At 41.1% G+C, this 15,133-nt stretch overlaps 3 protein-coding genes across 4 annotated transcripts; 2 read left to right on the top strand and 1 right to left on the bottom strand.

Moving 5' to 3' along the window:
* Positions 1–1,488: 1,488 nt before the first annotated feature.
* LOC135635745 (GDSL esterase/lipase At5g55050-like) lies at positions 1,489–4,104 on the top strand. The gene is made up of 5 exons (XM_065147041.1): positions 1,489–1,797; positions 2,843–2,973; positions 3,063–3,299; positions 3,376–3,625; positions 3,710–4,104. The coding sequence occupies exons 1-5, from the start codon at positions 1,554–1,556 to the stop codon at positions 3,928–3,930; spliced, it is 1,083 nt and encodes a 360-aa protein (XP_065003113.1). The 5' UTR covers positions 1,489–1,553; the 3' UTR covers positions 3,931–4,104.
* A 496-nt stretch (positions 4,105–4,600) lies between these two features.
* On the top strand, positions 4,601–7,517 carry LOC135636515 (U-box domain-containing protein 15-like). Its single transcript, XM_065148215.1, has 4 exons — positions 4,601–5,386; positions 5,499–5,615; positions 5,960–6,385; positions 6,471–7,517. Exons 1-4 carry the CDS (start codon positions 5,048–5,050, stop codon positions 7,515–7,517), a joined length of 1,929 nt encoding a protein of 642 aa, XP_065004287.1. The 5' UTR covers positions 4,601–5,047.
* LOC135636514 (U-box domain-containing protein 44-like) lies at positions 6,147–14,547 on the bottom strand. Of its 2 annotated transcripts, XR_010495905.1 has the most exons (5): positions 13,056–14,547; positions 12,555–12,858; positions 10,120–10,607; positions 8,378–9,841; positions 6,147–7,398 (listed from the first exon to the last, which is right to left on the bottom strand). XR_010495905.1 is itself a non-coding variant. In XM_065148214.1 (4 exons), the coding sequence occupies exons 1-4, from the start codon at positions 14,463–14,465 to the stop codon at positions 8,843–8,845; spliced, it is 3,201 nt and encodes a 1,066-aa protein (XP_065004286.1). In that variant the 5' UTR covers positions 14,466–14,547; the 3' UTR covers positions 6,147–8,842. The 2 variants fall into 2 exon arrangements, 1 of the variants encoding a protein (XP_065004286.1); XM_065148214.1 differs by having other exon boundaries at positions 6,147–9,841.
* Between the last annotated feature and the right edge of the window lie 586 nt (positions 14,548–15,133).

Genomic DNA, 15,133 nt, shown 5'->3' with positions numbered 1-15,133 from the left:
ATTTTTTTGTTGCCATTTAAAGTTAGATGTTCTATTAAGAAATGGTTTCTAATAAACATAGAAACTCTTTCATAAACCTTTATATTTTATGAATCTCCTCATAATTAAAATGCAAAGAAAATGACTCTATAGAGGATCTAAGTAGAAGAAAAGTTACTACACACAAAAAAAGCTCATCATTCCTAGTCCTTGAGAAGGCTTTGACATTGAAATCTCCATTTTAAGTGTGAGAATGATTGAAAGAGATGTGCATTTTTCATTTGAGTGACCCTCACAATAGTACCTAATCATATATGGAGAACCATATCGGGCTACATTATTCTTGTTCTATAATTTATCATATAATCTAATGATTCTTGCCAGCTTAGTCTTTTATTTGCGATCACAGATGGCAGGCGGTCCGAGTTCACAGTGAGCACAGCCTGGCCGAGCACTTGATCCATTTTAGTAAGCTATAAAGTCCCAAAAGCACTTTAATTGGTACACCACATCTCCACATGAACTCAACCTTATTAATTAAAAAATATATAAATATATATATACCTTATTAATTAATTAGCCACCGATATTGACTCCGACTAAGTATTTATTAAGACCAATTCGTTGCGGAGTGTCATTGATGTTATAGGATTTAAATAGTGGATCGCGTGATCCGAATGGGTCATAAAGAAGAATCGTGATGTGAAATATTATTTTATTACTTTGTTTTTTTTATTTTTATTTATCTCGTCTTTATACTGTACCGATTCATAAATATTTTATTTTGTAGTTTTAAATAAATATTATGATTGATTTGAAAAATAAAAAGATATAAAAATTTGTTAAATAAAATTGAGACACTAATGCAAAAACAAAAACAGAGATAATTTTGTTGTGACAGTGGAATAATGATATAATCGATACATATGTAATCGATAATCTAACATTACGTGATCAATACGTACCAATCACATAGTTGATTATCCAATGTTATATGATCGATACCTATCCATCATGTAGTCAATACCTTGATGCTACGTGGTTAACACCTATCAGTCGACAGCTCGATCGACAACTACAACAGTTAAGCTCTTGCATATTTAATTCAGTTTTATTTATTATTATTATTATTATTATTATTATTTGATTACATGAGGATTCAAGATGTTATTATAATAATATGGACAATGAATAGGTGTCTCTAATTAATCCCTATAAATAATGATTTGTTTTTGCTACGATAAACTATTATATCGATTCTAAACAAATGTGTCAATAGATTCAAATTCTACATTCGTTTAATGTATAATGCATAATGTGTTTCCATCAAATTTCCAATGACACGTAGATGAAATGGCCTTTCGGCTACAAACGTGAGCGGATCGAGTCAAAGTCCACGGTCAACGTTCACAGTTCACACTGGCATTTCGCCGTCATGTAAGAAGACAAAGTACGCGCCATAATGAGGAGTTCCTCTTGACGTTTATCTATAAATGCCTCCCCCACCGCAAAGTAGAGAGGCCACCTTCTCCACCCTGCGCAAAGTAGAGGGGCCAATAATTGCTGCAGCGGCGATGAGGCCGGTCCTTCATCTCCTTCTCCTCCTCCTCCTCCCCCTCCTCCTTGCTGTCGTCGTCTCCGCCGAGCCGAAGGTTCCCGCGGTTTACGTCTTCGGCGACTCCACGGCGGACGTCGGCAACAACAACTACTTGCCGGGAGATGACGCCAAGGCAAACTTCCCTCACTACGGCATTGACTTCCCGCACCAGAGGCCGACCGGAAGGTTCAGCAACGGCTACAACGGCGTCGATTTCATGGGTACGTCCGCCTTCCTTGACATCATGATCATGCTTTTGAGCTCATATGTAAGTAGTTCTCCTGATAGTGTACGTTTAGCCGAGCAATGTCCATCAACATAGAAGAAGCACAAGAACACAAGGCTCATGGGTAGGGGTGGCCGCGTTTCCAGATGGTTTCGGTTCGGAATGACAATCGCTGGTTTAGTTTGATCTACTGATTTTTATTTTTTAGAAGAAAAAAATTAAAGTAAATTTTAAATCTAAATTTTAGTTTCAATTTTATTTTATCTATTTAATCGATTTGAAACCGAAATAATCGATTTTAATATTTTAAAATCAAGAACTGAAATCGAACCGCGGTTTCGATTCGGTTTAGAACTAATGAACTGTTAGATTGGTTGAGATGATCAAAAGATGATATGGATTTCTTGAGATGATCCATTGTATAGAAAAGGAGTCACAGAGCCACTGGAAAAGCATGTCTTTGCAAGATAAAGAATGGTCTGTATTAAAGAAAAAGGAGTCTGCACATGAAGAATGAGGTGCTACAGTGTGTGTGTGTATTAAGGAAGGAATCATAGGTTCTTTTATAGTATGATATAACCCAGCAAGCTGTACTTGATGTAACTTAGTTAAGGGTGGTGAAAGCCTGCAACTTTTATGCCATTAATGGACATGGCTTTAGTTACAAGTTCATCGTTTCTCTGAGATAAATGAATGACCGAGATGACATCTTTATACCATCTTTGATGACCTACAAACAAACTCTACCAAAGCTCATAGTGGAAGTCACTCACCATGCACAGCTGCTCATGATGAAGACAAAAGGATGATGCAAGAGATCAGAAAGTGAGCAAGCCTTATCTTTCCATATGGTAAAGACCAGTCCAGTAGGGAACGTTCCATCACCACGCCTGATGAGATCGCAACACAACAAAACTGATGGGTGCTATTTACCAACCATATGTGGAGTTTCAAGTTGCTTTCGTATGACGTGTTGTCCACTCACTGTGTTCCGCTTTCTTGCTGTATGAACGATTGTTGTCTTGGACATGTATGTGCAGCAATCCATATGGGTTTCCGAAGGAGCCCACCGCCGTATCTTTCTATCGTCAACGAAACCCACACGCCGATCCTGAGAGGCCTGAGAGGCGTCAACTTTGCGTCTGGTGGATCCGGAATTCTCGACACCACAGTAAGCATGCATGCCGCTCATGATCTTTCTTTCGCTTGGCCATCTCCTCCTTCGTTTGATCACCCCTGCATTCCGTCCCGATCCACCAGGGGAGTACGATAACCATGACAAAGCAAGTACAAGACTTTGCAGCGCTCGCATCGAACATCGTGTCGCATACCAACGCGTCCAGGGCGAAATATCTGCTGTCCCGATCCGTCTTCCTCATCAGCTCCGGCGGCAACGACGTCTTCGCCTTCTTCTTCGCCACCAACAGCTCTCCCAGCGCTGCCGAGACGCAACAGTTCTACGATGCCATGGTGGCTAACTACAGCGTCCATCTGAAGGTGCACACTGTTCAAACTAGACGTAATTAATGCTCCGACCCACATCTTACGATCACTCCTTCTCTGTCGTCGGCAGGCGCTGTATGATCTTGGAGCGAGGAAGTTCGCGTTCATCGACGTGCCGCCCATCGGGTGCTGTCCGTACTCGAGAAGCCAGCATCCCTTAGGAGCATGCATCGACGGACTCAACGGCTTGGCCAAGGGTGTCAACGACCGAATCAAGCTTCTCTTGGCCAACCTCTCCTCCGAGTTGGACGGCGTGAGGTACACGATCGGAAGCTCTTACAACGTCGTTCTCAGCATGATTGCCGATCCCGCGGGCGTCGGTACGTAAGCTTCGACTGCTACCACATTAATGCTTCCGCGAGATCATATCATCTGACGAGTAGCGTACGTTCGTGCTTGTTTAGGGTACAAGGATGTGAAGAGCGCATGCTGCGGAGGCGGGAAGCTGGGAGCAGAAGCGGGTTGCTCGCCGAACACCACCTACTGCAGGAACCGCAACCAGTACCTTTTCTGGGATAGGATCCACCCGACGCATGCGACGTCGGCGAGGGCGGGGTTGGCGTTTTACGGTGGCTCCTTGGAGTTTGCTGCTCCCATCAATCTGAAGCAGCTGGTGGAGGAGTGATGATGGCTCATCTTTCATCCATGTTTCAGGGAAAGAACAGCAAGCAGCATGTTGTTTCGGAATAAACAGTGATATAGGATTAAGATCATCACTTTGTTTGTAGCATGCTATGCTATGCTCGGAGATCTTATGATTTCCACTATCAATAAAAGCAATTAAGGGCTAAAAATTTAATAGCGATAAGATTATTTAGTCTCATATTGAGTTGATTGAGGAGTATTAAGAACTAAGGGTTTATAAGATCTTTTTGGAGCTAACTCTGAAAGGATAAAACCGATAAATCCAAATAAAAAGTATGAATTTGACTCATGATATTAATAGTGACGGTTATAAAAAAATTTATAGCCCAAATATAAAATAAATAAGTAAATACAAAATAAATTTTTTAAAATAAATAAATAAATAAAATTTCACCTTATAGAAATACAAATAATATTGATTTCTCACTAAATTATTTTGATAATATTATAATTTTAGATGATATTATTTTAGAAATTTAAAAAATATGAAATGAAACTTTCATTCAATCTAAGAGAAAGAAAAATCATGACCTCAAGAAATATCCCAAGAGATATAAATTTGGATGAAAAATCATATAAGTGGCAATTCACTTAGAAAATTATTTAGTAATTCATCTTTATCGGATGACACTGTTCTATTAATAATTTCCTAAATATGTTTTTCTATCAAATATATTTACAAAAAATGAAAAAGACATCTATCTATTTTATGTAAAATCGAATTACTGGCGGTGATTCAGTTTCAAGTTTGATGGGCGTTACAGTGCTAACGGCCTACCAACAGCTCCAAACCGGCAACAGACTAATTATAGCTGCAGGTTGCTCCGATGCTTTCCGGAGTCGTCCCCTCTCGCAGAACTCCAACGAACCAACGGGTGGTAAACATCCCCTCCTTTATTCTTATATCATCGAAGCGGAAGCGGAAGCGCGCGCGAGAATTATTCTCCATCCGTCGTCTCTCCGAAACCTTCTCCGGTACAAATTTGGAAACAAGCGTTCGGATTGGGGTTTCTTGTGCGCCAGCCCTCCAGTCGTCGTCCCCATGATCGACCCGACCTCCTCGGTTCCTTGTTCCAACTACTGAACCTAGTCTTAGCATGGGAGACGTGGAGGGGGAGAAGACCAACCCCGCGGCGATGGCGGCCGGCGCAGGAAGAGAGGAGGGGGAGGAGCACGACGTGGCCGACCTGGTCGGGGAGCTGCTGGAGATCATCGACTCCGTTGGGTCATTCGGGGAGTACCGGCGGACGCAGCGGAAGGAGTCCTTCAACCTGGTGCGGCGGATGAAGCTGGTGGCGCCGCTGCTGGAGGAGTTGCAGGACCTCGAGTACCCTATCCCCGACGCCGCCTACGCCCGGCTTTGTGGCCTGCTTAAGGCGTTCTCCGCTGCCAGGAAGTTGCTGAGGTGCTGCCACGACGGGAGCAAGATCTATCTGGTTTGCGCTTCGTGTGAATCGAATGATGTTCACGATCTCCAAATCCCTTTCGTGTTCTGAGTTCCTATTTGATCTGAGTCCTTTCTATCTCTCTACTTCTGGTGGTTTTTAGGCATTGGAGAGCGAGGCGGTAATGGGCAGGTTTCATATGGTATATGACAGAATGAATCAGGCATTAGAGGGCATGCCGTATGATGCGCTTGTTATTTCGGATGAAGTCAAAGAACAGGTAGCCATCTTTTCCTAAGTTGCTGATGTTAATTGCTCTACTGAATTATTTCAATATATTAAATAGGCTTAATTTTTGTTTTTATGTCTTAAAGATTTGATTGAATTATCAATAATTCTAAATGCTTTTCACAAAACTCAAAAAGTATACCCAAACGAAGAAGGATAAATATCTCTAATTAAGCACCCAAAAAAAGATAAAAGGAATCGATATTTTTTTTTTTTGAACATCTTAGATCACTACTTTTTAAATTCAACATGTGGGGGGGTGTTTTTTTTTTCTCTTAATCTAGAAATGGATAGCTTTTCATTCTCACTTATTTTTGTTTCTTTTTTTTTCTCGAGGTTGAGTTGATGAGTTTGCAACTAAGAAGAGCTAAGAGGAGAATTGATACTCAAGACATGGAGCTTGCCATGGATTTGATGGTTGTGCTCTCAAAAAGGGACGACAGGAACGCAGATGGAGCCATACTTGAAAGGCTAGCGAAAAAGTTGGAGTTGCAAACTCTACCAGATTTAAGAGCTGAAACAATGGCCATCAAAAAGCTCATCAAAGAAAGATGTGGGGCAAATGCAGACAGTACACAGCAGATCATGGATCTGCTCAATAAATTTAAACGAGTTGCAGGAGTCGAAGATTCTAAAGGGTTAAGCGACGTCACCTTGCCTAAATACCTCGAGAAGTGTCCATCGTTGATGATTCCAAATGACTTCCTCTGTCCTGTATCTCTGGAGATCATGTCGGATCCTGTCATTGTTGCAACAGGACAGGTGCTTCAAGTTGCTCCAATTATGTTGTTTTTAAGTCTTGTGATAAGGTAATCTTTGCTAACTGCTCTTTCCTCCGTTCTCATAGACATATGAACGAAGAAGCATACAGAAGTGGCTGGATGCAGGTCATCGAAATTGCCCAAAGACTAGACAAACTTTGGCTCACCTCTCTTTAGCTCCAAACTATGCTCTTCGTAACTTGATCATGCAGTGGTGTGAGAAGAACCAAGTTGAGCTGTTGAAAAGAGATGCAGACCAGGACTCTCATCATTTAGAGCAAAAGGAAGAGATCCCTTCATTGGTGAGAGATTTGTCCTCCATTCATCTTGATGTGCAGCGGAAGGCAGTGAAGAAGATCCGCATGCTCTCCAAGGAGAATCCCGATAACAGGATTTTGATCGCGAAGCATGGTGGAATACCTGCTCTGGTCGGCCTGATACCTTATCCCGATTCGAAGATCCAAGAACACACTGTCACAGCTCTGTTGAACTTGTCGATCGATGAGAGGAACAAAAGAATCATAGCCAAAGAAGGAGCAATTCCTGCTATAATTGAAATCTTGAAGAGCGGCACGGTTGAGGCTAAAGAGAACTCGGCCACAGCCTTGTTCAGTTTGTCAATGCTTGAAGAGAACAAGGTGCTGATAGGGAACATGAATGGCATTCCTCCATTGGTGGATCTTCTGCGGGATGGGACCATTAGGGGGAAGAAGGATGCTGCCACTGCACTCTTTAATCTGGTTCTGAACTATGGGAACAAGGCTAGAGCTATTGATGCAGGAATAGTGGCTCCTCTGCTTAATGTACTGTGTGACAAGAACCTTGGCATGGTGGATGAAGCCCTCTCGATCTTCCTTCTTCTGGCATCACATCCTGATGGCCACACTGCCATAGGGCAGCTTCCTTTCATTGAAACCGTCGTGCAGCTGATAAAAGAAGGCACCCCCAAGAACAAGGAATGTGCACTCTCCGTACTTCTTGAATTGGGTACTCATAATTCTTCTTTGGTCTCAGCTGCGCTACGGTTGGGGGTGTATGAGCATGTCTGTGAGGTAGAGAAAAGTGGAACTAATCGAGCAAAGAGGAAGGCGAAGTCCCTTTTTCCGCTTATAAACAAGTGCAAGGAGGGTTAGCGAAGCTTGGAAATCCTCATCTACTGGTCATGAGGGACTATTACCCTCGTACCAAGCGGGCATATAAGTAAGTCGCTTTCGTCTTATGATTCATCGGATCTAAAGTATTCCTCGAGAGTTTTTAGAAGTAAAAAAGCACGCCTAGTTCTATGTATATGCTGACACAGTATGTTCAATTGTCGTCTGTTATATAATATGATGTAATGTGTGGAGGAAGCGTGTGATCATCATAGTTATACCATCTGTGATACTGAATCATTGTTCCTCTTCAGCTGTCAAATAGATAGAACAGCTTATAGTGCAATGATTCCTTTTATCTTAGCTGCTCTTAAAGATCTTTTCTTTCTTACTATGTGGTGTTATGTTTCTCACATTGTAAGTATTTAATTATCCCTCCAGTTATTTGTGATTCTTTTTATGAACTACCGTACATGTATTTGTGATTCTCTTTATTTTTCTGAGACCACAGTGTAGCTTCTACAACACTAATATCGGAGCCCTTTCCTCATTGCCCTCACTATTTTATGCGCAAGCAATTCTCAGATAAGATATGGAACTGAATCCTACTCATGTGTAAACATGTCAACAAAGCAGCATCCATAGTCACAAGACAATGTCAAAGATAGAGTCGTTCTAACATGAAAACAAATATTAGATGATAGAACAAGGTATGAAAATTTTCACACCTAATATCAGCAATCAGCATGTTGAGATAGGCATCATTAGCTTCATATGGGCATAAATTTATCAATAATCTCAAAATAGAATGTTGAAGAAGAAACAAAAGACACATTTTATTCATTCATGAAGAAGCAAATTTACGTTGACTCTTCAAAGAATGGGCTAGAAGTTGAAGATACCTGAAATGTGGATGCATGTGCAACATTGTACATAAAACTTCTGGTTCCTTCCTAAAGAAATAACCGATATCTTTAACAGTCGCCAAGTTGAGAAACACTGTGCTACCCAATATCTTTCTTCAACCATGTCAAAAGCTCTAAGCGGTTAGATTGTGCGACAAATGTGAGCTATCATGCTGAAAGTTTTGTCAGGGTGAACTTGGTTTTCTTTCTTTTCCACATAAAAACAGCATTGATGTGTGTGATAGCAGCACGCACTGGCTAGCTTTCTTGTTTCGGTGTGCTCAATGAGAATTGTCTCACCAAGTCCTCCAGATGGCTTTAACGTGATACAAATTACAAACCACATTCATCCCTTTCCAAGTTATCATGTGACCCGAATGAAGCATGGAATGTTGAACTGAACTTGTGGATATACCACTCAGTTGGAACTGAGCTTTATCCTGGCATCTAAATGACTGCCTCTTAGAAATAGGAAGATTGATCATGAAGCACATCCAAATGAGCAAGTATTCTAGCTGCCAAAGCTCGAACAGGACCGTTGCTTCTTTGAGTTATGTCAACCAAAGGCATCTGTGCTAAAGCACCATAGATCCGCTTATACTCTTGCAGTCGAAAAATCCTCTCTAAAACGTTAAGTGCCTTCTCTTGCAACTCAGTTGACCGAGAGCTCAGAACTTTTACAATGGGTGCAATGCCATTTGACTCATGAAGTACCTTGCTGCCACTTTGCAGCCTTTCGCCCTCTATGAGTGTTGAGAGTGCACTTAGGGCGGCATCACAAATGCTGGAATCTGAGTCTCCAAGCAAACTCAGAAGTGGTCCTATGGCATCTGCTTCCAAAAGACAATATGATGTCTCCGCTGAACAAACACCATTGTGCACTGGGCATCGTATTTCAGGTGGGGGTGCAAAGCACCAGAAACCTCCATGTCGCTCTACCAGCCTGCTCAGGCTGAGTGAACTCTCTGAAAACTGACATAGCAAAGTAGCTGCATATCGTTTTGCAGCTGGAGTGCCAGATCCCAACAACTGGACAAGCAAGGGGATCAATCCAGACTCAGCGGCTATTTTCTGGCATTCTGGATTTGTTGACATTGTGAAACGGCACAAAACTCGAAGAGCATTCTCTATTAACTTATTCCTGAAGGGCCCACTAAGCTTTGCATCTCTAATATAACTGACAAATACTGTTATTGCTCCAGCATCTGCAATCCATCGAGTTACATGGGTGTACCCTATAGGAAGATCAGAAATGATTCTCAATGCAGCAGCTACCTCTTCCTCATCCTTAGAGGTTTTGATAATGGAAAGCAAAGTCTCCAGACACCTTTGAGTAACACTTTCAGCTGACACAGTATCATCTCCATCTTCCATGAGGCAAGATAGCAGTTTAACAGCACTTGCTCTTACAGAAAGATCTCTGTGCTCACATTGTGAAATTAATAATTGGACTGCAGAAAACTGTATGAAACCAAAAAAAATCAAGATTACAAAATAATCTGGAAAAATGCTAAAAGAGAACAATGTTTTCGTCAGTGGGATAAGACTAGATACTGTAGATTATTTCTGGAATAATAAATGAAACTACACGTCTTATGTAGGGAGTTCAGAACAAGAAAAGAACAGAAAAGGAGATGAACTGATAAAAATAAAATTTCAGAAATTGAATTTGTACAATGAATAGAATAAAATAACTTAATTGCCATGCTTTCATGAAGATGGCTTGGACAAATAGTTACCTGCCTCAACTTAGTTCTCATGTCCTTCGCTGATGGAAGCTGACACAGCGCATAAAATGTTCCTAGAATGCTTTGTTGTATAGTTGGCCCAGTCAGCATCACCAAGGAAAAGAGCCGAGAAATTTCAGCATCTGATTTCAGAATACTCAGGGCTTCATTGGTTTGCAAGGCAGCGGCTGATACAGTGATATTCAAAATAGTAGCTGCAACTTGGTCTCTTAGATTGGAAGATGCTGGTATTGCCTGGAATAGTAGGTCAAGAAGTGGTGAAATTGCTCCGTCCCTGATGATCTGTAAACCATTAGGAGCAAAGCTGGAGAGTTTCTGAATAGCCTTAATGGCCATTCTTTTTCCATCTGCATCACTTAATGAGAGCATCTGAAGAAGTGGCTGCAATGCTCCCTCTTTAAACAAGGTCTCCTTGCTATGATCAGTTAATTCCATTTCAGCTAATGCTTTTACCATTTTCATTTTCAAATACTCTGGACCTGAAAATCTAAATTCTGAGTACTTGAAATATATAAGGTAATCTTTCATGCTTATATTTTTACAAAGAGTAAGTTGCAAAAAACATCTAAATCATTTCAGAAAGACCTCATATAATCATAGAAGTTTTGATGGAGTAGGTAAGAAAACATTTACTCATCTACGTTTCTTAGACAACAAACAAAGAACTTCATGCCAGACTGCTTTATTTTTGGCGAAAACTATCCCTTCAATTTATGATACAAAAAGGCTTGACGAATGTTCTGTTTCATATTGAGGAAAAACATCCAAGTACCTTGATAAGGAATTAGATGGATTCATAAGTGTAGTATTAACTGAAAAATGAGAAAGCAACAAAATCTAGAGAAGAACCCAGAAGACAATATTTTTTAACTATTTATCCAATCTTGGTAAATCCTTTCTGATTAGAATAAAATAATGAAATCTTATTTACAACTCAAGGAATGTAGAGGAAGAAGACAATTGTAATCAATTTGCCTGTGAATTGAAAGAAAAACTTAAATTTACTCGCTACGTGAGTGGCCAAGTACAGCAACTTACTTTAAGGTTAAATAATTTAAAAAATTGTGGACTGCTACTGTATGGTAAGCACATATAGAAGAGAGTAATGATACTGCAAATTTCAGATACTGTATGGTGATAACTACATCTGATTGTTACGTGTACCCATCCTATAGAATCTTCTTAAGGTAATGGGGCAAGTCAAAGCGCAAAGGGCTTCACAAATACGACATAAGAAAGGAGAATGAGGAAAAGCAACAATGGGCATTGATACAAAGTGAGAAACACGAATCAAAGAGAAATACAGAAAGATATACTCAAGAAGAATCAATGATTTTTCAAATAATTACACATGATCAAATATTAATTCTTTAAAATATTTGGAGTGAAAATTAACCTATAATGCTTAAATGAGATTTTAATGGGGTTGAATCTTGCAAAATAAATGAACTCAGACTGGAACCATTCTCCTTATCAGTTGCATGTCTCCCATTAGTATCATTTTCTCAATATGGTGATATCGTACCTTCATCATATATGAATAATTCTAGGCTCCTATCATGAAAGACCCGTTTACTAAGTTTGTTGCAAGAAAGTAGCAGAGTCGATGACATTGTTGAGCTAGAAAGTCATCAGTGATAGAAATCCACCGCTGTAGATGCTGACAGTATTTTAGGATGCCTCTTTCTTGCTCAGAGATTGCAGAAGAAGAGGTAGGTCATTGATTTAAGTCTCAACATAATCAACAAAATGGTCACTTCTATAACCTATCATCTCATCGTGTAGAAGGCAAAAATTAGACAAATGTGCACTATATGAATTACTTCCGTTCATACTTCTGTTATTATACTTTCTCATTTGAAGCCCCGATACTCTGCTTTCCTATTTCCCATCCTCTCCGAGTATTCTCCACTCCCCATCAATTGGTCCCATTTTACTTTCTTTTTTGAAAATAAATCTTTGTTTGAAGAACAAAATATTTACTTTAGCATAGGAAGGGTGCTAGTCTTAACAAGACAGAAATTTAGAAAATTAAGACGCACAGTTTTCGATATGATTAGAGGCATCAATGTAAGGAATTACTAAGTAAACAGGAACACAAAATAATAAGCACATAATTGCCATGCAATAACATCTGGACAGTAGACAATGGGATAACTTCTGGACAAATACAAAAATCCTACTATAAGAAATAATTGCTTTATGTTCACCAGTTGATGAAAAGGCAAAGGAAATGGTTAATTAAGTCTTCAATAAAGGAAGCTACTCTCTTAAACAATAAAAATTTTGTATGAAGAAACCAATATTAGAACACAAAGAAATTATGTCATGATCATGATTTCTAGAATAAAAATGTAGTCTTGAAAGAGTAAACAAATAACAATTTTAAGATTAAATAACCAGAAAACCAGATTAAAAAAAAGTACCTGAGTTAAGACACCGGAGCAGTGGCTGAAAATAGTTAGCCTTTGCCATCAGCACTACGCTGTCATCTAGAAAAGAAAGATTCTCCAAAAGCTCTCTAGCATCATTAGCAGCTTGGTTGTTATCACTGTTTATAATTGTCACTAGTAGAAGAATGCAGCCTTGTACCTTTCCAATATGGCCGCAAATTGCATTATTTTTTGATAGCTCCAACAGCAACGCTACTGCTGCTTTACGTTCATCGGTGCGCCGTGCAAGAGATTTCACAATGGATTGAATGGCATTGTCCACTTCAGCTATTTTTTCCTGCAGCAAACTATTCTAGAATTTCACTTTTGATGATTTCAGAAGCTATTACTACTTTACTAGCAGCCATCATCCTTATCATGTGAACAACACAAATAGAAATGTTTACACCTTACCAAAAGGATCATAGGCATCTTGGTACCAACCTAGATATTATTAGTAAGACAATCATAGATATTTTTGGAATGAAACCTTACCCTGTTATCATCGCTATCTTCCGCCAATAATCGAAGAATATAGAGTGTGTGATTCCTTATCTGTGAGTTATTCCTTCCAAGCAATCCGACAAGAATTGGAAAGTAATCCTCCATCACCACACACTCCCTATTCGAAAATTTCTCCTCACAGAGCTCCTGCAGCTGGGCCAAGCTCCTGAGCACCACCTCGTCGTCCAAACTGAGCTTGGACTTCATCGAAGAGATAATTATGATGTTGTTCCTCTCCTTCCACTCCTCGATGGACTTCCTAAGAGTGATGTTATGCCGAAGGAAGCCGGTGTTGAGAGGTGTCATGGTGAGCGGACAAGTGGTGTTGCCGTCCGCGAACCACCTCTCAATCGCGCTCCTCTCGAAGGTCTGCCCAGAAGAAGTCTCCACGGGATCCTCCATCACGTCACGGGTGATGGGGCAGTAGAAGGACTGGAGGGGCTCCAATGGCTGGCTCCCCAACGAGTTCCTCTTGCTGTAATACTTCACCTCCTTCTCCTTGAATGACGAGGTGGCGTCCGCCCTAGAGAGCAGGGCAATGATCTGATCCATCTGAATCGCCTCCGCGAGGTCCTTCCGCAGCTTGGCCTCCGCTACCTCCTCCTTGAACTCCGCGAACTCCTTCTTGAGAACGGTACGGTCCTTGGAGATCCCCACGGCGTCCGCGATGAGGGCCAGCAGGCTGTTCGCGTAGGACCGGTCGGAGTTGTGCTCCTGGATGGCCGACTCCAACTTTCGCAGGGTTTCCTCCTCGGCGGCGGCGGCCCGAAACTCGGCCCGGACCATGGAATCGCTGAGAAGCTTGGCCTCGTCGTGGATCGCGGAGGAGAGATCGAGGGAAGCGAGGGGGAGGAGGCTAATGGCGCGGCCGATCTCCCTGGTGGCGGACTCAAGGCGGGTGACGATGCGGCGGCAGTTGAGGAGGAGATAGATGCGGTTGCGCTTGCCGCAATCGAGGGCGAGAGCCCGGGCGGCCTCGACCTCGCGGGCGAGGATCCCAGCGGCGTCGGCGAGGGGGGAACTGCCGTCACGGTTCGCGGCGGGCGTCGTGGCCTTCAGCTGGTCGAGGATGGGGACGACGCGATCCAGGTAGGCGGCCAGCTCGGCAAAGCTGTAGCGCTCGACGAGGACGTCACGGGCGGCGCGGATGGTCCCATAGGCGGCCTGGACGGCCCGAGAAATGAGCTCGGAGTCCGGGACGAGCGAGGCGTTCATGATCGGCTCCGCCGTGGCCATCTTCCCGCTGTCTCCTAAGCAGTTGCTGCCGGTCCAGCGGAGAAGAAGCCGCTCTACTCTGCCAAGAAAAGACGCAAGAAAGGAGTAAGCGATTGGGTCAGCGGTCAGCGTTGAGAGAGGAGGAGGAGAAGAACAAAGGGCAGATGTGTGCAGCAATGGAGTCATTCAAGTGTTGGTCCTCTGCGATTGGAGGAGATGGGATCGCGCACGGAGTGCTATGCGGACACCGGAGTTTACTGCTTTGTTCGCCGCCCCTCCCCAATCATTTATGTATGTATTGTTATCGTATGTATAGATGACACAACGTGTTAAAGGTGTGCAAATGGCCCAACGTTCTAATAATGTATGTATAATATTATTATGTTTTATATATTAAGAAAATAACTAATATTATTATCTTCATAAAAATATAAAAGTAATTATTCTACAAAATCGATTCTAACAAAACAAAAATAATTATGAATTATTTTATATTAAAAAACCATGTGAAAATTGGTAACGTAGAAACCATAAGATTACTTAATTATAATCAAAAGCTAAAATATGATGCAATGAATCATCACAATGCGATAATATTCACATGTCCAATGACATTAATTTATTTAGTGTTTTTAAGCATAATATTAAAAATACAAGCCATAGTAAACTATTAGTAATAAGTAATGATTATATTCACCTTATTTAGATATTTCCATCATGGAATGTACATTTTCATCCGTATTTAACCCTTAATTTAAGTAAAAAATATATATCAAAATTAATAAAAAATCATCGAAAAAATACAGATTAAATTTATCCGCAACAAAACAGTTTTGACTAAATTATTTTGGATT

Source organism: Musa acuminata, chromosome BXJ3-4 (assembly GCF_036884655.1).
Source record: "Musa acuminata AAA Group cultivar baxijiao chromosome BXJ3-4, Cavendish_Baxijiao_AAA, whole genome shotgun sequence".
Lineage (NCBI taxonomy): Eukaryota > Viridiplantae > Streptophyta > Magnoliopsida > Zingiberales > Musaceae > Musa > Musa acuminata.
The sequence above is the reverse complement of the archived record's forward strand: the minus strand, read 5'-3'. Positions and strand labels throughout refer to the sequence as shown.